This window comes from Globicephala melas, chromosome 13, assembly GCF_963455315.2.
Source record: "Globicephala melas chromosome 13, mGloMel1.2, whole genome shotgun sequence".
Classification (NCBI taxonomy): domain Eukaryota; kingdom Metazoa; phylum Chordata; class Mammalia; order Artiodactyla; family Delphinidae; genus Globicephala; species Globicephala melas.
Window position 1 is genome coordinate 25,933,852 of NC_083326.1, and position 24,577 is coordinate 25,958,428.

Here is a 24,577-nt window from a genome sequence, read left to right on the forward strand (position 1 = left end):
ATTGTGGAGCTTTAATCCGCTGCTCCTGAGGCTGATGGGAGAGATTTCCCTTTTCTTCTTTGTTCTCACAGATCCCGCGGCTCAGCTTTGGATTTGGCCCCACTTCTGCGTGTAGGTCGCTGGAGGGCATCTGTTGTTCGCTCAGAAAGGACGGAGTTAAAGGAGCTGCTGACTCGGGGGCTCTGGCTCACTGAGGCCGGGGGGAGGGAGGGACATGGAGTGCGTGGCGAGCGTGCGACGGCAGAGGCCGGCGTGACGTTTCACCAGCCTGAGGTGCGCCGTGCGTTCTCCCGGGGAAGTTGTCCCTGGATCCCGGGACCCTGGCAGTGGCGGGCTGCACAGGGGAGGTGTGGAGAGTGACCTGTGCTCGCACACAGGCTTCTTGGTGGCGGCAGCAGCAGCCTTAGAGTCTCATGCCCGTCTCTGGGGTCCGCGCTTTTAGCCGCGTCTCGCGCCCACCTCTGGAGCTTCTTTAAGCAGCGCTCTTAATCCCCTCTCCTCGCGCACCAGGAAACAAAGAGGGAAGAAAAAGTCTCTTGCCTCTTCGGCAGGTCCAGACTTTTCCCCGGACTCCCTCCCGGCCAGCCGTGGAGCACTATCCCCCTGCAGGCTGTGTTCATGCCGCCAGTCCTCTCCCTGCGCTCCGACCGAAGCCCGAGCCGCAGCTCGCAGCCCCGCCCGCTCCGGCGGGTGAGCAGACAAGCCACCCGGGCTGGTGAGTGCTGGTCGGCACCGATCCTCTGTGTGGGAATCTCTCCGCTTTGCCCTCCGCACCCCTGTTGCTGTGCTCTCCTCCGCGGCTCCGAATTTTACCCCCTCCGCCATCCGCAGTCTCCACCCGCGAAGAGGCTTTCTCATGTGTGGAAACCTTTCCTTCTTCACAGCTCCCTCCCACTGGTGCAGGTCCCGTCCCTATCCTTTTGTCTCTGTTTATTCTTTTTTCTTTTGCCCTACCCAGGTATGTGAGGACTTTCTTGCCTTTTGGGAGATCTGAGGTCTTCTGCCAGCATTCAGTAGGTGTTCTGTAGGAGTTGTTCTAGGTGTAGATGTATTTCTGGTGTATCTGTGGGGAGGAAGGTGATCTCTGCGTCTTACTCTTCCGCCATCTTACCAACTTAATTTCAATGCTGTACTACTTCCAGTGTATTACTATCCAACAGCTTCTATGTTGAAATAGAAATTATTTTATTAAAAAAAATTTTTTTACTTAATAATCAGGGTGCCATGTTGACTTTTTCAATTTTTGTGTTTTAATATACAAGTCCTTTATCAAATATGTGATATGCAAATATTTTTTTCCCCGTCTGTGGCTTTATTCTCTTTAGAAGAGGAGAATTTTAATATTTTGATATTATTAAATTCATATATTTCTTCTTTTTTGGATTTTGCTTTAACTGTAATATCCAAGAAATGTTGGATAAAAAGTAAATAAATAAAAATAAATAAAATTAATAAAGAATAGACGTAAATACTAAAATAAAGCATATTTAGTCAAATCATGGTTTCCCTTTTATTTGTAAAGAAAAAAAAAATCTTTGCCTACATAGTTCAAGGTCACAAAGATTTTCTTTTGTATTTTCCCCCAGAAGAGTTATAGTTTTAGATTTTACATTTAGACTTGTAATGCACTGTGAGATGTTCTTTGTAAATGCTGTAAGGTATTAAATGAAAATAATTACCATTTCTTTTGGTCTTCATTCTTTACTCGCATTGTGTCTGTAAATCTACTGTTATCCTTTGGTCCTCTGTATATAATATGTTTCTTTTTCTCTGGCTACTTTTAAGATTTTCTCTTTATCATTGGTTTTCTTTATGTTTGCTTTATTTGTAGTTTGTTGAGCTGTTTGTACCTGTGGGTTTATAATTTTCATTTAATTTGGAAGATTTTTGGTCACGATTCCTAAAATTATTTCTCTCTTCCAGTTGCATTTTTAGACATTGCAGTTACGTTGCTTAAAATTGACAACTAATTCTGTTTTCATTTTTTAAAAATTCTTTTTCTCTGTGCTTTAATTTTTAAAAAAATTTCTATCCTGATTTCTTCTTGTCCTCTATTCTGCATGTCAAAACTGTTATTATTCTCATCTAGTGAATACATCTCTCCCATTATAGGTTTTAGCTTTAGATGTTTGCTTTGCATTTTTTATGACTTCCATCTCTCTTATCTTTTTGATCATTTGGTATTCATCTATAGTAAGTTTTAATATCCTTGTCTGCTAATTTTAACATCCTGTCTGTTTCGGGTTGGTTGTAGTTCATTAATTTTTCTCCTTATGTGAGTCATATTTTCTTACTTCCCTGAGTGGTAATTTTTCATTTTATTCTAGTTGTTACGAATTTTACTCTGTTGCTAATATTTATTTTGCGTTTCAGTACATATTCTTGAACCTCGTTCTGGGATGCAGTTAACTCAGCTGAAAAAAGTTTCACATTTTGTGCTTTACTTTTGAGCAGATTCTAACAGTGCTTAGTTTGTGGCTAATTGTTCTCTACTACTGAGGCTGACCTTTCTGCACAGGCTTGCAGAAAGTGCTTCTGTGTGAGCAATGAGGTGTGCTGTTCCTTCTGATCTTTTCTGTGTGTTCCTACATTGCCATTGTGTAGTTTCTTCATACATCAGCTTGATCAATAATTAGCTGAATGCTCCACGCCTTCCCCCTGCAGATCTTCAGTTCTCTGTATGTGTAGGGTCTCTCTTCTCTGTACTCTGTCCTGTGAATTCCAGCTGCTTGGTTTTTATGCCGTCTCATTTCGTATCAAGTCAGGGACTCTGCTTCTCTCCAGCTGCCTTCCCCCACCTCGTTACACTGTCTGACAGCTGTCTCTCTCAGATCACTTTCTTGGCCTGATGTCCTGTGTCTTAAAAATTGTTATTTCATGTATGTTGTTAATTTTTTAGTTGTTTCACTTGGGGAAGGGTAAATCTCTATCACTCCGTGTTGTAACTTCTGGTCAGTCAGGCATTTGGAATCACTGTGATGTATATTACTGTGTGTGTGTGTGTGTGTGTGTGTGTGTGTGTGTGTGTGTGTGTGTGTATGTGTGTGTGTGTGTGTGTGTGTTGTGAATAAAGTTAAGGGATTCCTTACAGGGATTTGGTCTTACACCTCAATGGGAGCTTTTCAACCAGTCTCTGTAAGGTGTTGTCATTGCATCTGATGTTGGAGGTTGAAATGTACAGGGTAGGCTGTTGAGAAGTGAGGAAGCATGTACATTAGGGGGAACAAGGGTAAGATGGAACCCACAAGCATGAGCTGGAGCCCTGGAGGACAGATGGAATCCCCTGAATGTTTTCCCTGTCTCTGACGTTGGGGGCCAGGAGGGCTGGTGGTGGTTTTTGCAGCAGCTGGCCTCTTTCTCTGTTGCTTAAGCATATGCAGCTGTACCAGGAGTCAGGGAGGCTGACCAGGCCCCTGGTTGTTGGGAGTAGAGTTTGTTGTTGCCTTACGACAGTCAGGTGATCCTGGGGATAAATGACAATACCCATGAGCCGTGGCTCCACTTCTGCCCTCTGTATGTCTCACCAGACTCTCTCCTGGCAGTCCCCACATGGGTACCTCTCGGGCATGGAATTCCGGGAAGTGTGGTTTGGTCTATCCGTGTCATCATGTTGCAGAGCCCCAGGACCCTACCCTTGCCGAATTTGCACCAGTGTACATCGTCTTCACCTGCATTTAATATCTCATCTAGACAGAAAGGATGCTCTGCTTCTACCTAATGTGATGCACAATCCAGTAGACAGTCAACCTTGACCCATCCCTTGCAGAGGACACACAAGCCAGTTTTCATCTTTGAGGGATATTCATTCTTCTTCTGTCTAATTCACATTTTCTCTTTGCTGTCTGTGGCTGAAGTAATGAGTTGTAAAAGTAACATTGTTAACACATCTTATTTTAGATAAGGGGATTAAAAAAGGGAAAGGAAATAATCCTGAATTTATTATTATTTAAAAAATTTCTGAGTGTTTCTTATTTCAGTTGGTTCACTTAGTTCATTTTATTATAAATTGTTATGGGAAAGTAAGTCACCCAGAACTCTTATTAATTGACACTTCTGCATCTCTTCAATGCAGCAGTAATTGATGATGATGATTATCTCCCTGAAACACTCCATGTTTTTGATATGCTTGATGAATCATTAAATAAAGATTAAATTCTGTTCTATAAAATTTTATTATTAAATGCATTCTATTGTGTTCTAATTTTTTGTTTAATTATGTTCCTCAAAAGATATTTCTCTTAACTATGTGTGAACCTTGATGTAAGATACAGATTACCCTTATCTGCACATATCTCATGATGGTGTGTTCATGCCAAGTGAGTTCAAAAGTAGATTATATCATTCTGAGATCTCAATTTTTGGCTCTTATTTATAAATAGCTCAAAAAACATTGGTTTGGGTAAACATATTGAATTGGTATGACTAGTTTCAATTCATTTTCACACAAATTGCAACTTGAATATTCTTGTTAGCCAAATAATATTTTGAAAGTAATACATTCAAAAGTCCCCCAACTCAAAATTGCCATTAAACCACAAGTGCCTTTACGAAGTCTTGGAAATAGTGCTTTTGGACAGTTTAGCACTTCACACGGGCTCCTTCTCTAATGGAAATTACCAAAGAATATTTCTTACTGAGTGTTAGATCATGTTTGAGGCTTTGAAGCAACTGCTGGCCCCTGTGGGCTCAGCCATTTCCAGTTTCCTCTCGGACAGGACAGGAACCAGGGAGTGGTCACCACCCGCTCCCTGACGTGCCTGAATTTCATGTTATTGTATTGTCAGTTTACACAAAATATCCCGGAAGAAATTTGAAGACAAATCACATGTAAAAATGGAAATCCCTTTTTCAGTGAATTTATTGATTGCTGTTTTACTCCTTGACATAAACACCCTCGTGTATTATAGCTCTTGCACATTTAATCAATAAAGACAATACCAGAATTATATGCTTGGATAGGAAGAGACTCTTAATTTATTAATAGCAATCATTTATTGAGACTTACTGCATTTCTTGCAGTATCTAGGTACTTTACTATAGGTTTCTATATACTGTTTTACAGAAATATTTCCATTGCTGTATTCAATTTCATTATACCCCAATTTCTTATTTGGAAATTGAGGTCAGTAATGCCATATATCTGATAATCCTTGGCAAATGTTTATTACTCTATTTGACACGTAGTATTCACTCTCCAAAATGGTATACTTTCTTAGTTTTTATTTTTTACCCCTTGCATAGCCCTATGAGGAAATCTTCACATCCTAGAAGGAAGACCTGGGGATTCAGGGAGTCCCATGCACCGTGCAAAGCTCCAGTGCTTGTGCTAGGTCCTCTTCTTCCTCCTGTTCTAGGAGGAACCCTAGTCTTCATCATCACTGTAAAGTCAGCTGACAGTTCCTGAGGGCTCGCTTGCTCCTGGCACTCCCAGAAGCCCTGCCACACTTCCTGTCATGTCATGTCACAGCAGCCCTGGGGAGGAGAGGTGGTGTCCTCATCCGGTCACGGTATGGCTGGACTCAGCCCCAGGCTGCACTCTGGGCCTTGGACTGCACTTTTCCCTAGGGTGCTGCATGTATTCGGATTTCTGTTGACCGTATTAACAGTTTCCTTTCCCAGGATTATATCTAACAGTAACCGGAGCTCCCACCCTTGTTTGCCGCCTTCAGAGGGGTTTAGGTAGCTCCAGGTAAAGGGCTCCTTGGGAAGGTTTTCAGTGCATATAGCTCACGTTCAGAGTCTTCTGTCTCACCTCTTCCTTCCTTCCTTCCTTCCTTCCTTGTCACACTGGGACCGTTTGAACATGTCTAACAGTGTTAATTTTTGCTTCCCCTTCTACGTATCATTTCACTGGTTATGGAAATCCTTATTCTGTAGTTTGTCACTAATACAGTTGTTTACTAAACTCATTGTATCTTTTTTCAAAATTTAGGTATCAGTGATTTCATTTTGCCTTATGTTTCATTGTTATGATCTGAACCAAGGTCAAGTTACTGTTAATTTCAGACCCTAGATTAGACCAGCTTTTTGCCTCTCCATTTCAGCATTTAAAAAATATCCTGCTTAACCCGTGTTGTTTCTTGAACTCAGAAATAAAATACGCTTACATTATTTATTTCCTTACTTGTTTTGGCAGGAGACTTTTTAGTTAAAAAAGCAAACAAACTAATGCAGCAGACACCTGAAATAAGGCCTAATACCTTAATTATAATTTATAAGGTGAAGAGTGAAAGAACGATTTAGTGATCAAGTACGGTATATGGGCTCTGATCAGACAACCTGTGTTCAGATCACAGCTCTGCCATTCACTAGCTGTGCAACCTCAGAGGAGTTGCTTAAAGTAGATTAAGTTACTTAAAGTATATTTAAAGCTCCTCATGCTTTTCATCCATCAGTTAGGTTGTTTTAAGGGTTAACTAAGTTGGTAGATGTAAACACTCAGAACAGAGGTTGGCAATCTCCCTCTGTACAAACAAGCAAAACAAAAAAAATACCTGAATATGTGATTGCTTTCATTATTGTTAAGAATGTAGTTAATATTTGGAAGTCTACAATGTAATATTAAGGTTTTGGGGGTGTAATATTTATAGTTCTGACAATGCTAATAATTGCATTAATTGACAAGATCAGCTCTAGAAATAAGGAGTAGTAACTTGCTGAAGGTCTCCCCTTCCTCCTTTTTGTAGTGCAGGAAATGGTGTGTGAGTGTGTTTGTGTTTGTGCCACTACCTCATAGTTTTCTCAGAAGGCTGTTTCTGATTGCTCTCGCTAACATTTTATAAAATCTAAAAGCTCACTGCTAGTTTTTGGACACAGAATGCTTACTCTCAGGAGACACGTGACACTTAGAAAAGTTTTTGTTTCTTGTGAATGAACAAAAATTTCCAAGTTTTGTTTCTCCATGGGGATTTTCAATAAACATAATAGCATTTATTTTCATGGAGAAGCAGAGCCATATAGGAAAATTAAAATTATAATTTTAAAGGATTCTTGGTAATTCTAAATTTTGGGATGTTGATAATTTGTTTTTGAAGGGAGTTTCTTTATGTAAAATTACAAGGATAAACATTTCAAATGTGGAAGTAGTCGGTTCTATGTGGTGATTATAACCAAAAAAGGCAATAGCATTCTGAGAAATTATGCCTTAAGATACTTCAGAAACAATGGAAGACATACTTGGTCTGGCCTAGCAATGATTTGGTGAAAGAATTTGAGAAATGTAGTTTTTAAGTATTATTTAATACCTGTTAACTTCTGAATTTGGAGTAAACAAATATCACGGAATTGTAGATTTTTCCTTTATTTGCAAGGTAAATTTTTGGACAGATTAGAATTCATTTGAACTTCAGGTTTTTCTGTGTTCCTGTAAGTTAATGTGCTCATTTATAGGTAAGATAAGTGGATGAGAAAAATTTTTCCATGAAGTCATGGTTGAACAGTGTAATTGGAAGCTGCTTTCAAATATGTTGACGATGATATATAATGTATTTTATTTTATGTATGCTTGGTGCTTCATTCAGTTCAGACAGGGAAGCATAAAGTGTTTATGAGCTAAGCTGCAGTAGGAACATACTTATAGGAAGATTGGGTGATGGCGGTATATAGGGTGAACTGTAATGGAGAGCATCTTGAAGCTATAGCACTTCAATAAAATGGTTTGGTCTAGCGTAATTATAGTAGAGAGAGAAGTACGGTCTTGAGAGGGAGCAGTTGTGAAGAAGCAGTTGATGACTTATAAACACGAGAATATGATTATTAAATTGGGAAGCTGGTACAGTTGGTAGAATTAGGGAGGTCTGGAGCAGCCCCTTAGTGAGGGAAGATCATGACTGAGTGTTGGATATGTTTTAAGGTATCAGCAATTCAGACAAGAAGAAGGGCCCTTGCAAAGGCCGTGGGTGGAGATGTCCGTCACTCAAAAAGAGGTTATGCACTGAAGCCCAGGAATTGAACTATACCTTTGAAATAAGACTGTATACGAATAAAAGTGTCACCGTAAGAGGATGAGAGGAGGAACCAGAATCGACAACAGTGAGAAGCAGGAAGTGCTCAGAAATGGGTTAGAAGAACTCGCACCAGAAGCCAAGTTATTAGAGTTTAAGAAAGTAATAGTGAGCAGTATGTTTACACCTTAATGATTCACAGAAAAGAATTATCTGGATAGAAAGTTTTGCTTCTATGGATAAAATATGATTTGTTTACAGAAATGTATTTGTATACCACTTGAAAATATACTACAAAGTATTGTAGAATAATGAAAAGATATGATTGATTGTTACGACGAATGCTCATGTACCAAGTGTGGCCATTACAGTTGAGATCCTCTCTGTTTCCTTTCCTGCCTGCCATATGGTTATTTATTTGTGTTCGTTGATTTATTTCCTACCTTTGTATATTGAGAGGGCTTGGACCCAGTGATATTCCAAACAGCAGCTGTCATAGCTAGCATCTAGGTCTTGCCTTGTAAATACCACTCCTTACTCTAAGAAACCAGGGCTGATCCAGGTCTACAGCAGGGGAAGGACATGGTGAGCCTGGAACATCTTCTGCTAGAAAGTAAGGAAGAGCCTGAACGCTAAGAGGAGTGATGTCAAAAGGACATAGAAGCCAGCTTTAAGGGGCTTCCAGTGGCCAATTTGGGGATAGTATGAGAATTACAAAGCATAGTTATGATAATTGATTATGAAGCATGGCATAAAAGTGAAAATCCCAGAGTCCATTTAAAGTGCTCTTGAAAGAGAGCTAGAGAGAGCAGATGGGGCAGACAAGGGCAAAATCCTGAGGTTCTTTATAGAAGAATGCCAGCTAATAAATGTCGAAGGCGTGATAGAATTAGAACACTGCCATCCTGCAGCGCTCCTTGTAATCACTGAGATGGGTAAGCTTCGTCAGTGAGCCCCGCAGCCGCTGGGAGCTGGTTGTTAGGAAGCAGGATATTCACACAGTGTCCGCTTCTAGCGGCCACGTGCATTCCTTGGCTCCTGGTCCAATTCTTCACCTTCCAGCTGAGCAGCATAGCATCTCTGTGACCCTGCCCTCAGAGTCATCCCCCTTTCTCTGCCTCCTTTCTTCTGTCTGCCTCTTACACTTCTAAGGACACAGATTACATTGAGTCCACCCAGATACTCCAGAATAGTTTTCTTATTTTAAAGCCAGCTGTTCAGTGACCGTAGTTCCATTTGCATGCCACGTAACCTAACAGGTTTCACGAGATGTGGAGGTGGACATCTTTCAGAAGCCATTGCTCTTGTGATGTAGAGTCAGTAGGAGAAATGCACACTTACTGCAATACTGAAAATCTATAATTCATCTCTCTTTTATACCGATACCATTAAATAATTGAAATTATTGTAAAACTATAGTATAAAAATAATCTATTCATTTAAGGACGTTTTCAGAGTGGTAATACCTTATTAATCATAAAACAGACATATCAAGCAAAATGGTAGCAATTTCTATATATTTTTAATAACAAGGGGCATTTGCTCCAAAAGTCAAATCACATTATAGATAATATATTTTTGTGTATCTAAAACTTGAATGATGACCGTGTAACAGCCACTGTGCCAAGTAATGCATTTTTATAACTTTCTGAGGTAAGTGTGATGATCCCCACACTACAAATTAGGGAGCAGAGGATTCGTGTGATTTAAAGAATTGTGCAGGATCACCCATATGGTAAGTGGTAGACTCAGGATCTGATCTCAGTGCTGCTTGACTGCAAAACCTGTGCCTTATGAAGTGTGAGCCAGTCATTTTTATGTCCCAGTCTCAAAATTCCTCTGACTCTACGGCGGCATTTTCTAAATCCTGAAGACGCAGTTCTAGGAGATGTGCGTAGATCTGCTCTGAGGAAGGTACTTAGTGGTGAGCAGGTGTAGAGAAAGTGGTCCAGTCCTCCTCCCTCGCTTGGTGCCCAGCGCTCACCAGCGCCGCCCTGACTTGAAGTCTGCAGTGTTTACTCCTCTGATCTGGGCCTGTCCAGTCTTATTCCATACCACCCCCCATCCTTACGTCTTTGGGTAACATCACTGTTAACATTCTGCAGAACAGTCATCTGTAGGATATTTGGCAATGTTGAGAATCTGGATAAAATCTGAAGTTTTTGGCATGATTTATAAGACCCTTCACAATGAGAATTCTGCTTGTTTTCTTTGTTGTCTCAAATTTTCACTTAATTCTCTAGCAATGTTTCTTGACCTTTCTCTGTTATTTTGTTCCAAACTGTACGTCCTGTTCCATGCGCCTGGAATCTGTGCCCACAAGCCAGTTTAACCATTCTGCTCCCAGACTTCGTTGGAACTTTTCTAGAAGCTCCTGCTGTTTGCTCTCTCCGTACCTGCTACCTCAGTCATTGCGCCTGACGCTGTTCTATCGTCGTTCATCCTTCTCCTGTCTGTTCCTTGGTTAGGTCTGAATGCTATTTATTTTTGGGTCCCTGGTGCTTGCTTATTAAAACATGTGAATCTTTTAATTAGTGTTTGAATTGAATCACACTGAATGGCATTGTAGTTCCTGTGAACATAGTGTTCCTATACAGATTCACAGAAGGGTAGGCATGCTCTTCCTGCTAACGTGGTGCCCAGTACTCGAGAGTCACTGGCCAGTGGGAATGAGGTAGAATATTGGGGGTGTTCATTATTTCTTGAACCTTCGAGCCTGGGGTGCTCAATCGCTAAAAGTGGCAAAGGTTTATATGAGGCTAAGAGTGTGTCAGGCACCAGGCGTTAATCATGTAACCCTCATGACCACCATTCCATCTTATGTGAGAAGGAACCAAAGGCACCTCGTTAAATAACAGGTCTCAGTTTACAGAGAGAATTAATGGTGGCCCAGGGATGGAAACCCAGGGAGTTTATTTCCAGAGTTATACTCCTTAACTGTCAATACCATCTTGGCTCCATCTTACTTCAGAGGGAAGAAGGTTGGGTATCACCTGTGAGGTATTCTTCCCGAGTGTCTGCTGCATCTATATTAGCACCTGGAGGATTACTAGGAACCCTGAGTTCTGCACCTGGTAGGAAGGTGAGGGCCTTTTGTAGAGGCCAGAAGGGAAAGTGAAGGGACTGTGGTGGAGGAGTAGGTCCAAAGCGTGACTTGGTTACGCAAAGCTCAGAACGGTGGGCTCTTTTATAGGGCTGTCTCTGAAGTTCTGACAGCAGACACAGGATTATTGGTGATGCAGTTTTTGTGTAGATTTGCTTTCTTATGAGATTCTAGGATTTAGAATATATGTATAAACACTTTGAAAAAACCAAATATGAGTTTCTTTTAAAGATATATCAAAATTCAAAGTTTAGAGTTTTCACTCATTCAGGCCATTTTTTTCTCCAAGTTAGTTAAAATTTTTATTTTTACCATTCAAATTCAAAACTATCAAGAGGGACAAAACAGAACCTTGGGTTGCTGGACATTTGGATGTGTGTGATGGTCCATTATTCTTTGCTTGTTGCTATCGCTCAGTTGTGGAGTGCATTATTCTTTCCTGGCCCCAGCCGCCTTCTTGGGGATTAGTGTAAACAGAAATGGGTATCGAATTTACATCTCGGGTCAGTGGCTTTCACATAGGTAGGCACTGTTGTTTGACGTGGTAGACTTGTCAGATCTTTGCATCTTGATTTTCTAGGTAGTCTTGCTGCATCTGCTGAAATTTCATTTAAGTTGTTCTGCATATCAGTTAAGATGCTATCTGAACTGGCTCAAAGGAATGGAGGCTTTCAGAGTTGAAATCCTTAAACTATTTTTTTCTAGATGTAACTGTGTCACGGACACTATTCTAAAAATAGCAGTACTAATATTAGCTATTATTTATTAAGTTGTCTTTATCTGCTCCTTATGCCACATTGTGTTTATGTTGTTTTATTTAACTCTCACAAAACTCCTATGAAGTATTGCTTTCCTCATGTTTCAACTGAGGAAACTGCTACTCGGAGAGTGTTCTTAAAATTCTCAAAGTTACAGGAGCCGTAAATGGCAGAGCCCTGACAGGAGTCACCTGTTCTCACTTGTACTTGAAGTGCTACCAGGGGGACAAATGCTGCATGGTCAACCCAACCTGAGGAGTTAACCAGCCTTGACCAAGAACACGGCCACAAGCGTCTGCTTGCGAGGGCTTTGTTTCTTGTTCCTCAGGTAGCCTTGGCCGGCTAACCTTGCAGCTTGCTGTTGTTTTTTAAAATTTTCTGCTTCTTCAGCAGTGATGAAAAACTGTCAATTATATTCTTGTTTGGTCCACTCAGCTTTTCACTGTGTGGCCCCTGTGCTCTGACAAGCTGTTTGCGAGGTGTGTGGCACTGGTGTAGAGGGGGACCAGCTGGGAGAAATGGGTGGATTACTACAGATCCCTCATTAAGACTAAAAGGATAAGTGACTGTGCACGCATCATAGTCAGATAGTAATGAGTTCTTAGAAATTTTCTTTTAACTTATTGTGTTTAGATTTTAACTTCTTAGCAGCAAATGCACTTTCTTTCCTGTAACCTATAGTGCCTACATGGACCTGATCATCAGAAATTTTTGAGGAGTTGGATATTGTATCTTATAGGCCTGTCTTTCAGGAGCATCTGACCTTATTCGACAGATGAGGGAAACAAACAACATAAAAATTCAGGGAAGCTGCTGTTGCTGCTGCTGCTTCTCTTGCCTTGAGTTCAGGAGAAGCACAGCCTGTGCAAACCTGACTTTTGGCCCCTGAGTTGAGCACCCTGCCTTGCACTTGTGAGGCGGGAGTGCAAGGGTGCTGTGGCTCTGGGTGTCTCCTGCTTTTCACATCCTGTTCTCTGTAGTCACGGTTTTGTATTGTATTTGCTTTCATAGGTGAGTCAGATAATCTTTCGTGACTCACAAGTGAAATAATTCTGCAGTGAGAAAATCTGAGGGGCTGAAGGAAGAGGTTTGTATTCTGTCTCCATATAGTGTAAGAAAAATTATTTTAAAATTAGGAGTTCAAATCTGAAATGTTTGTACTAAAAAGTAGAAATCTGTAGCTAGTTTGCAAATGCTACTGTTGTGTTGTTCTTTTGACACCAAAACCAGTTTCAAACGATGCTGTTTCAGGCAGTTATAGATACTTGGAAATCAATCATACTTTAAACAGCACTACTTTTTATTATGTCAAGGTGTTCCTTTAGATTGTTAGGCACTTGCCAGATGGATAGCTTTGGAGTATATATTTCTAGCGTGAATCTTGCCCTTGAACTCAAGACCAGTAGATTCAGCCTCCTGTTAGAGACCCGTCTTGGATGTCAGTGGGCTTCCTCATTGAACATGTCCTAAAATGATGTTCTCCTTCAGACCAGCTCAGTTTTTCCCGGGCTGAAATCTTTGATGTTGTCTTTGACTCCTCTCCTCCAGACTCCATGTGCAGTCCCTAGGGAAATGTTTGGTTCTATTCACAAATCCGTGTCTAGAATTTGACCAGATCTCTTCTCTACCGCCGGCCCTCGGTCCAAAGCACTGTCACCTCTGCCTGGATTATTGCAAGGGCCAGTTAGTTCCTCCCTCTCTCTGTGTCCCCGCACCGCCCCCTTCCCCTGCCCCCGCAGTCTGTGCTAAACAGAACAGCTAGAGGACTCTATTAAAACGCGAGTCCCGCACATCTGTCCTCCGTTCAGACGCCTGCGACGCTTTCCTTCTCACTCAGTGCCAGCCCAGACTGTGTGGCCTAGGAGCTTGGTACCTCCCCCAGTGCCCGGCCACCACCTCGTCCCTCCTCTGCTCCGCATTCCACTGCGGACGGCCCCACGGGCTCGTGCCCCAGGGCTCCGTGGCTGCCCTTCCTTCTGTGGCCTGCTGCCCCCTGCTTGGTGGAATACCCAGCTCGCCACTGCAGTCCTGAGCCACCCAAATGTAAAATGCTGATCCCCTGCTGAGGTTTCAGCTCTTCCTTCTCTATTTTGTTTTTTCTCCCACCACTTTTCTTCACTCTTCAAGATGCTCTGTATTGTAGCTTTTGTTCTTGTCATCTGTTTCCCTCACTAGGTTTTACGGTTTCCGAGGCAGGGACTTCTCTTTGTTTGATCATCTGTGTACCACAGTTGCCTAGACCGTTCCTGTCTAGGGTAGGTCCTGCTTTTAGCATACGCATTAGCTTGTGTACACATGATTAGGGGAGTCCGTGCGGGAGCGTGGCAGGCTGAGTGCTGCTGCTTCGTCCTGATGAGAAGCCACAGGTTATAGAAGGGAGGCTCCGTGAAGACGCGACTTTAACCGTCTGATTTTGCATCCTACATGCAGAACCTGCCCATGGCTGGTACATAGTCACCAGTGAATGAATGGAAACAAGCAAAGTGTTAAGTCACGTGTGCTCATTGGGAGCAAGGCATTTCAGTTGTATAGCTTTTCAGATTCAGGATTATTTTTGTTTTATTTCTGGTGGTATCTAGATTATAAACTTTCCAAAACAACCATTATTATGTTAAAATATTAATACTCTTATGGTGGCAGTGAAGGATAGTCTCCGTTCAGTAAACACAAATTACTGGCAATCTTATTATCCATGGAGGTTGGGAAGTTTATTTTAGTCGGTCATGCTTGGCTTATATTGTTTCACTGCAGATGATGTTGAGACTTTTACACTACACATACTTCAGTTAGACCAAATTAAAAGAATTTATAGTTACTTTATGTCGGGTTTTGGATGAATAAATATTTTGCATTTGACTACAATTGAGCTGTGTTTTAGTATTGTAAATTCTTCCCCATAATAATAAAAAATTGTTATTCCTGTAGATAATTTAGTATTATAGACATCCAGCAGATTATGTCAGAATGTTAAATTATAAGAAGAAGCTTTCCTTCTCTGTGTACTTTAGTTTGTTCCCCTGTGCAGTGTAATATTTTTGTTTTACTTCTTAAACCTGAAACATTTTAATTAATAAAATTTTTGTCTTTTAAAAGCTACACTGTGGTTTCTAAGCTCAGATCTCTTAAATTATACTTGGTCATATAAATAAGCTGTGCTTTGCAACTCTGGGTTCTTAACCTTTGCTCTTTGCTATTAGCTTTATGTTTTTTTAATTATAGGAAAATAGAGGACAGTAGGGAAGTTATGACTTCAATGGACTGTTGTTATTGCTGTATTCTTTTTTAAGGAAATGAAAAATATTATTTATTTTGTTCAAATCAAACAGAAACAAATATAGAATATCTTATACTGTAATTTTTGTTAAGCACTTAACATCATCACAGTTTGATTCTTTGTATGTAATAATCATTTTTTCATTTTATGGATTGGTGGTATGATTGGTTATTTATAGTTGTAAAGCATGTGTTGTCCATAATTGTTACTCAGTGTAGAGAAAAGAATGAATGCTATTTTTAGTGTTATACAAATGCATTACTTGAATAATGGACTCAGTCATTAAAAAAATACAAACATATTATTTTAGCCTCAAAACTGAGGTTCCCTAATATTATATGAAAATAACCAAAATAGACCAGACATGAAAAGGAGCATTCACATTTTTGTCTTGGCTTTTGACACACGTCTCTTCCATAAGGCCACAGTACTTTATAGTCTTGTGTTGCCTGTTTGTGCAAACACGTCCAGATGAATTCAGTGTTTAATGGTAAGAATCTTATAACATGCCAATTTGATTTGTAGCCCTTCATATCATAGAATGCTAATTAAAATCATATTTTTGCACATGCCATGCCTTTCATGTATATATGCAAATAGATTCTGTTGCCTTTCAGCTATTAGTAACTTTATGAAGGACAGCTGTAATACGTAATTAACAAAAATGTTTGCAAGCCCCTTTTACACTTAAAGTTACAATAGTAAAATTTTTTTGCTTATCAAGAGAGCCATTTTAGTCTGATGCTTCTGAATGAGATCTAAATTGTTTTAAATACTCACACGACGTAATTAAATTGTGTTGTACTCTATATATGCAGAAGAATGGTGCACTATGCACTGGCTCCTGATTCCTGTCCATTTCATATCTATGTCAACAAAATTGAATTAAGTGATCTGATTTGTATGTAAAATAAGATAGCATGTCAGGTAATACTTTTTGCTTGTTTTAGTTATTGATACCTTCTGGGCACTTAAGTACATTTTTTTTTTTTTTGCTTGTATTGCAGACATGGTAAACATATCATTTTTAAAAAACCTCTCCAAATAATTACCATGTTTTTAAGGAAGCTTCATGAAGGCTATTCATTTTCTCTTTTACAGTCCCTTAAATGTTTAATAAAATGACATTTCCTCAAACTCATTTCATGATTGAAGTGTGGGATCAACTAAGGGGCAGGGAATGTGATACTGAGGTGTTGCTTTATCTTTCTTACTAACTGACAGTGAAGACAGTGACTAAAGAACTAAAATCATTGGTTTGGTCCCTGTTCGTCTACTCAAGTGAGAAAATGAACCAGTGAATTTAAATGCAGCTATTTCTTCTGGTTTTCAGGTATTGCAGTATATTAATCTGTATGCAAGCTTTCTGCTTAGAATTTAGTGCCATTGTAATGTGCATTTTCATGTTATAGATATATATTCATGTTACATATATATATTTATATATAAAATCCATGTCTATTTTTTAAAAATTTAGTATGTATTTCTAGCAGAGAGTTAAGTTTTAGTTCTATAATAACTTTTTTTTTTTTTTTTTTTTTTTAGGGTTGCTTTTGTAATGAAGAAACACCTAAATACTCATCTACTGGGAAAACATGGAGTTGGCACACCAAAAGAAAGGTAATTTTCATCCATTTTTAAAAAATTTAACTAATATAATTATGTTTTCATTTTAGATTTTGTTTAGTGGGGTGACTCCTAGAACTTTATCAAGTCAGTTTGTCATGTTCTACATTAGTGGTACTCTGTTGTTGAATATCATATTTTATGCCATTCTCCCATAAGAATTTTTTTTAACAACTTTATTGGAGTATAATTGCTTTACAGTGTTGTGTTAGTTTCTGCTGTATAACAAAGTGAATCATCTATATGCATACATATATCCCCATATTTCCTCCCTCTTGCGTCTCCCTCCCACCTTCCCTATCCCATCCCTCCAGGCGGTCACAAAGCACCTAGCTGATCTCCCTGTGCTATGCGGCTGCTTCCCACTAGCTATCTATTTTACATTTTGTAGTGTATATATGTCCATGCCATTCTCTCACTTCGTCCCAGCTTACCCTTCCCCCTCCCTGTGTCCTCAAGTCCGTTCTCTTCATCTGCGTCTTTTCCAATAAGAATTTAATGTTGCATTTTAATTGTAGAAAATTCAATCTAAGAATATTTGAAAAGATTTGAGGGATTTGAATTTGTGAAACAACCTTGAAACAGTAGAAGAGTTAAATTAGAGGGAATTGACCTCTGCAGATGCATCAGAATGAGCTAAAATAAATATGTAAAACCAAACTATTTTCATTTGAACTTTGTGTATTTTTATTTTGAGGTTTTAAAATAACATTTTTTGAATTCTTACTGTAGAATTAAACATTGCTGATGTTAAAAAAGAAATACATCTTGTGTCATCCTCCAAATAATACTACGGTTGCCATGTCATGAAAAATAACACTACAATTACTGTGTCATCAACTGCCAGGTTTTCTTTTTTCTTGCTACTGTATCATAATTAGCTCCATCACATAGACTTAATTATATTAGGTGAACTGAAATACAGCAATGTCAGCTACCAGGTGAGCCTGGCTACTTCTGAAACTCTAAATCTTTAAAATGTGCAGCTCCCTCAGCACTAGTGCAAGCACTCTCACCTCCTTCAAAGACCTGGTAGGTTTTCAGCTTTCCCCAAATCCTCCAAGATGGTATCTGAAATTCTGCAGACACTCCTAGACACTTTTGTTTTAAATACTATTTGAAAATGTCAGTCATGATGCAATTTATTCTATCATTCTATAGCCTAGGGCTTCTTCTGCCATGTTTGTAAATGTTTAATAAATTTTTTAAAAATTTAAAATACTCATCAATATGTTCTGTGTTTACAAGGAATTTAACTTGACTTTTCTATTGGTGGCATATTGTTTTTCTTTAGCATTTTAGTTTGGACATGACTACTGTGTCAGAATATTGGAATGTTACATATGCCTACTTTCTGCCTTTTGGTTTCTCATGCTTTTCTTTGTAACATTATATTTAACTTGAGACAAAATTTATGTGTTGAACAGATCCTGAATGCATTATTCTTGAAATTCAAAAGATTTTGTATTATTTAAATTGTAATTTGGAACCTGTCAAAGTTATATTTTGTAAGTATTTAAGAAACAAAACATTTGTAGTTATTGTGTTCTTGTTGCTTTCATTTGCATTATCTCATTAATCATTATATGACATTATCAGTGGTGCATTGTTATTCTATTATAGAACTAAACACAGATTCAGGAATATACAACAATTTCTTCAATATCTCATCATTAATAAGTGTTGGAATTGTTATTTTCCTAATTCTGGTGCTCTTCTGTGTACTGATTATATTATCTCACGTTGAAATCTTTACATATAGGTACTTAGGGTGTTTTATTCACACAATAAATTTGAATGAAAACAATCTAGATCAGATAATTAGTAAAAATAAAATGTTTCCCTACTATATAACTCGTATACATTTTGAACTCAAATGTATCATTTTTGCTTTTTATTTAGGAATTTTAAAAATTTGAGTATGTCTGTTCATATGGTTTCATATTAATGAAAAATTCAACATCTTAAACATATATTTATCCTCCAAGCACCTTAAAAACAGTAGATACCTCCTATATATGGTGCTAGGAGTTTGAAAATTCTTAGGTTTTTCCATTTTCCATTTACTTTTTCCTGTGCATTCCAGGATAACTCTCTGTTGCTTTCACTCATTTCAGTCCCTAATACAAAAAGAGAGGCTAAAAAGAGGCAAGAGAAAGATTGCATGTCTTTTTTAGCCTTTGAGGTATGGTAAGCTTTTTCTCCAATTTTTACATGATTTTTGTCCTCAAATGAGGAGATGAGTCTCAAATGGGAAAGTATTCCTCATCTTCTGGGGTATTACCTTCTAAGTAGTCCAAGTGCAGAGTTCATCTACATTCAACATTAGACTAAATTGTTTTTCCTACCAAAAATTCTGTGTTTCAGAGGACCTCTTGTTTATGATATCTGTTTATAGATAGGGCATCCTCTCTTCCTGATAGAAATACTGAGTTGGAATACCAGGGCTTCAGCCGCAGCATAATTTCCCAGTAGACGTCCATAGCTGGAGAAGGCTAAGATTTAAGTAGCAAAATCTAGCACGGTAAATACGAAAGGCTCCTTCCTTCCAGCCACCTTCCTCCATTCCTTGGAGAGGGAATTGATGCCTTTTAACAGTCTTAGGAAACAAAGAAACTCTTTATCAGCATATTCAACCATCACTTTGGGCATAACTGTTCTCTAAATTAAGTTAAACATTTTTTTCTTACCTACTTAAAACATTAATGCCTTGGCCATAGTTTTGCAAGCTTGCTATATTTTAATTTCTCTAGGACAATATAATCAGTTTATTCTTTTTATGTTTTGAATTTGATTCTCCCCTCTTATGCATTGCATATTATAGCAAATAGTAATAGAAGTTAGCTAAATAGGCTGTGACAATTAAATTAATAATGCATTTTGTTTGCAAGTATTTAGGCCTTGTGCTTTGACTGATATATGCAAAAATGATAATTTATTACAAATAAATCATATTCTTGCACTATAGTTTGATGAACTAGTGAATTTTGTCAGCATGACTGTCATTAGCAACAGAAAAGTAGATAATTTCAAATATATATTTTTTGACTCTGTGAACACCTGAAGTGATGGCTTGTGTAAGAACATACTTTTTTGTCCCTAAATTTGCATGAACTTATTTTAAGGTAGTATATTACTATATTTTAGAAGTCTTGTACACTTATATATAAACAACTAAATATAGCCACATTCAGTTCACATTCCAAAATGATAAACTCCAATTAATTTGCAAGTTCATTCTAAAGTATTCCTTATTTTAAGTAAGTAATTCTCTTTATAATATAGTTAGCCAAAGTAGCTTTCTGACTCTCTGAAATCTCTAATAGAAATCTAGAAAACGAGCTTATCCACAATTATCACAATTGAAACAGCCATAATAAGTATATCTTATGTGAAAGCCAGGTGCATATTACAATAGAAAGAGATAGCATTTGTAGTTCAGTGCTTGGAAATCAGCTGGGCTTTGAATGACTGTGCAAACAGGAGGAGGGGGAAATGATTCACTCAGAATTTCTGATCTGATACATTGCTTTTGTGGTATCTGGGACAATATCAGGAAATGTCTATACTGGCAGTATCTATGGAAGGCTGATGTGCTCCCCAAGCCAGTTTTACCAGTAAAGGATTTTAAGTTGGATGTGTATATCTGAGAATCTAAGAGCTAAATAATGTACCTAGTTTTTCAAGTTATTAATGAATATCCAGATTAAAACCGTAGTATTTTTTCAATGAAGCAATTTTTGCAGGAGTCTGTGAATATTCTAAGTCTCAGATTGTGCCTTATTGTCAACCTAGCTGTGGGGTATCTTCAGGCCCCTGGGGGCAGGCTCAGGGCTGGCCAGTGAATTTGTTCAAGTGAATGGGTTTCCCCCAGGCCTTCTTCAGATTCCTGAGCCCTGATGTTTTTGTTGGCTTCTCTCCTTTATCAGACATTTGTCACTTGTGATTGGGCATCTTACTTTTAACAGTATCTTTGAACTTATTGATAATAAAATATTTTCCCCTCATTTTTACATATACCAGATATTATGTAGTCTGAGTGTGGGATAGAAATACTGGCAGCCCTGACAGTGATTCTAATTTGTTATGAGCAATTGCTATAGGACAGGATGTTGTGTAAGTCTTTTGGAATCTATCTCATCTCCTTTCTCAAAAACTTTTTTTTTTTGAGCAGTATGCGGGCCTCTCACTGTTGTGGCCTCTCCCGTTGCGGAGCACAGGCTCCGGACACGCAGACTCAGCGGCCGTGGCTCACGGGCCCAGCCGCTCTGCGGCACGTGGGATCTTCCTGGACCGGGGCACAAACCCGTGTCCCCTGCATCAGCAGGCAGACTCTCTACCACTGCGCCACCAGGGAAGCCCAAGAACTTTTTTATTTATATGGTAAAAATTGTGTGAAGGCATCATCATTGTTTTCTGTCTCTCAGTTTAGATGTAAGCCTCACCCTTTTTCTTTTTCTTTCTTTCTCTTTCTTTCTTTCTTTCTTTCTTTCTTTCTTTCTTTCTTTCTTTCTTTCTTTCTTTCTTTCTTTCTTTCCTTCCTTCCTTCCTTCCTTCCTTCCTTCTTTCTTTTCTTTCTTTCTTCCTTCCTTCCTTTCTCTCTCTCTCTCTCTCTCTCTCTCTCCCCCCCCCTCTCTCTCCCCCCCCTTCCTTCCTTCCTTTCTTTCTTTCACATCTTTATTGGAGTATAGTTACTTTACAGTGGTGTGTTACTTTCTGCTTCATAACAAAGTGAATCAGCTACACATATACATACTGAAGCATGAGAATGTCATCCGAAACCCAAACATTTCCTGGGAAAAGCATATATACGTGTACGTGCACAGTTGTTATTGAAGCTTTGCCAGTGATACTTTGGGTTCATTAGAAACTTAGGTTACTTTTAATTGAGAGAATAATACATTTTTTAAAAACTCTGAATTACATATATTTAGGTAGACTCAAATTTTTCCTATTAGAAGAGATTATATTCATAATGTGAGGTCAGCTCCTGCTGTTGTCACTTGATTGTCCATTTTAGATAAGTAACTTGCCTTTTGGCTAAGTTGTTATTGTTTATATTTTCTTTTATTAAAGGATCAACCATTTTCCTTAATATTTGTTCCATGTGAATTTCTGTAAGGTAAATTCTGTTTTCTATTTTATCATTGAAACAGGTAGCTTATTCTCATGGATGCATTGAGATATTTCATTCCGTGTTGAGTGTCCTCGTCTCTGAAGAGTGTTCTTTATAACACTTGTCAGTCACGTTGTGTTTTCTGGCTCAGGTCTGCTGTCCCGTCACCACTGCTTATTGCTTTTCGCTTATCGGTTTCCCCTCTCAGTTCTTCTCTTAATCAATGGCTAGTGCTTTTTTTTCTTTAATGAGGCCCAATTTTGGGGAAAAAAAAGTGTCTATGGGCTCCCGTCTGCTTTAAAAAATATTTATATAAGAAGTGACTCTGTTGAGCCAAAATGGAGGAGAAACATTTCAATTCATTCTATCTCGGATTGCTTATTTTAATGAGTGGGAGGTTGTTATATTTCAGTGACTTACTATTGCTTTTGCGTGAGCTTAGGACTCCTTTTCTGCCATCTTCTCCCATTTCTCCATCTGTAGACAGCATCTAGTATATAAATAGTATCCTATGATCATTTGACATCATTTTATTATAAGAAAGTTGGATTGAATAGATAGCCCTGCTAAATAATTATTTCTATGTGGAATGATAGAAGTCACATCACTCATGTAAAGCCAAGGTTGTTATTTTTAGAAAACTCCCTTCTATATTTTACTGACTTAATCTGACCACTTATTAAGGTACATAAGGAGATAGTATATATTTTCCACTGAAGTTATCTTGTTAGCATTTGGGTAGTATTTCTAAATTAAATGGATAATTAGGATGTTCTATGGTTGCTTTATGACAAATGTTTTCTTACTGAAATGGGTATATTCTAATTCTTACTTTATAAATTTTCCAGGTGAAAGTTAGCAAAAGTTAGCATCATTGGTGAGAATATCAGGATCTCAGCTCCTCATTTGTTTGTTGAAGTTTCCAACTTACTTTTTGGGGAGGTGTTTGGACCTAGTTACAAATGGTTCTCATGACTCATCTCTGAGGGGATAGAAAACCCGCTTTTCACGCTCATAACTTCATTGGGGCCCTCAGTTTCCATGAAGCAACGGTAGCCCTGCTCCTACTTCAGTTGCGTAGTGCAAAGCTATGTGGAATATCTGGATTCTGTATATTTGTCCTATAATTTAGTTTGCTGTTCTGAATAAATATTCTTTCTACTCATTTCTCAATGTGCTTTCAGTTTTACCCTTCAATCAGTCCCATCCCTAGAGAGCTGCTTTCCTTTGCCCCCATTGGTTTTGTTTTCTTCCTCCAATAACATTTTGACTGATTTTGTACTTAGTTTTTATGATAATGACTTAAATTTCAGAATGTTTTAAGAAGTAACCTTATAAAATGCATGTCTTTATTGTAAAGATCGTGCTCAGGGGCGCAGCTCCTGAACACATGTCATATTTTCCTGGTGAGATCCTGGGGGTGGGGGGGCAGTGTCTTTCTGGTCTCTCTTCCAGGAAAAGTTGCGCCTTTCTGAAACAACTTGTCATTTTGGTCTTAAGTACTAGCAAATCGTGAGTATAATTGAGTTTTCTTCTTCATGTTTACTGCTGGGAAGCTCAGTGCCAAAATTGTAATTCATCTCTAGAAATCAGGATGGACTTCATGGAATGCATTTTATTTACTACTGTTATTTCTAGTTTCATCCTTTTTTCCCTTATGGGAAATTCCCATTTTATGTGAGTGGTATATTTTAACAACCTCACATAAATCACAGCTCACATAATTCAAGGGAAGTTTTGCAATGAGAATTTTTGTGGAGTAGGGTCAGTATTTGTCTGGGAGGACATGTGTCTCCAGCCCTGTGGTTTGGGGGCATTGTGTCGAGCAGTGTGCAGCCCTGTTATGAGACATGTTTTTAATTGTCCTTGCCCTGTTGTATGAAAATTTAGTGCACTTTAATGGTGCTTTTTATTTTTTGAGATTATCTTATTTTGAGGAATGCTTGCTCCTAAAGTGTGCTGAGCAGACATGGTGTGTAGTCCCCAGCCAAAGAAGGGAGGGTTGCTTAACTTTTATAGCAGGGTCCTTGCTCTCTGCTCCATCAGAAGTAACTGCTGCTCTTAGCGCATCACAGTTGTGCTGATAAAATTCCATGTTTACTACTCTAGGGGAGATTTTCATGTTAGCAGTAGGGAAAGTCTAAGTGTTAGAAGTATGTGTGTGTTACAGAAATGTAAGATTGTTTTCTTTGTTTTCTAAAACATTTTAAAATTTTAAGCTAGTATTTTATTGAGCGTTCATCTCTGTGTGTTTTATTCCTGGGCATTTAAATAGACACGGATATTATATGATTCTTGTTCTTTAGAAGATATTGTAGGTTATGCAGTTATCCATAACATGTGAAAAGAAAAGCTACACAATGATACAAAAGAAAGTTTTAGAAGCGGGAACAATTAATCTTGCTGAAGAGGTATTATGGGGGATGCTAATGAAGACATCTAATTTATTCATTAATTTATTCTCCCAATAAACATTCACTACATCTGCTATTTACAATTACTGCTGTGTTCCAAAACTGAAATGGCATGTCGTGTTTGAAGATGATACACCCTCCGTTCTCACGCCCCTTCAATTTAGGGTTGATGGACTGAGGCTAAGGATAGAGGGATAATACGCACATACAGGAAAAGGAGAATTTTATTAGGAGGCGCTGACAAAAATACAGTAGGGTGCTATTCCAGAGAGTGTCTGGGCCGGGTGTTGCTTTAGGATGAGTGCTCAGGAAAGACCTTTCTGAAGGGGTGCATTTTAAGTGA

The 24,577-nt window shown here is 38.7% G+C and overlaps 1 protein-coding gene across 1 annotated transcript in view; it reads left to right on the top strand.

The window, feature by feature from the left end:
• The window catches only part of ZNF407 (zinc finger protein 407), a 420,308-nt gene that overhangs the window by 137,554 nt on the left and 258,177 nt on the right, over nucleotides 1-24,577 (top strand). Inside the window, exon 4 of the mRNA XM_030868179.2 lies at nucleotides 16,624-16,698. Coding sequence (XP_030724039.2) covers nucleotides 16,624-16,698 — 75 coding nt within the window. The remainder of the gene's footprint in view (nucleotides 1-16,623; nucleotides 16,699-24,577) is intronic.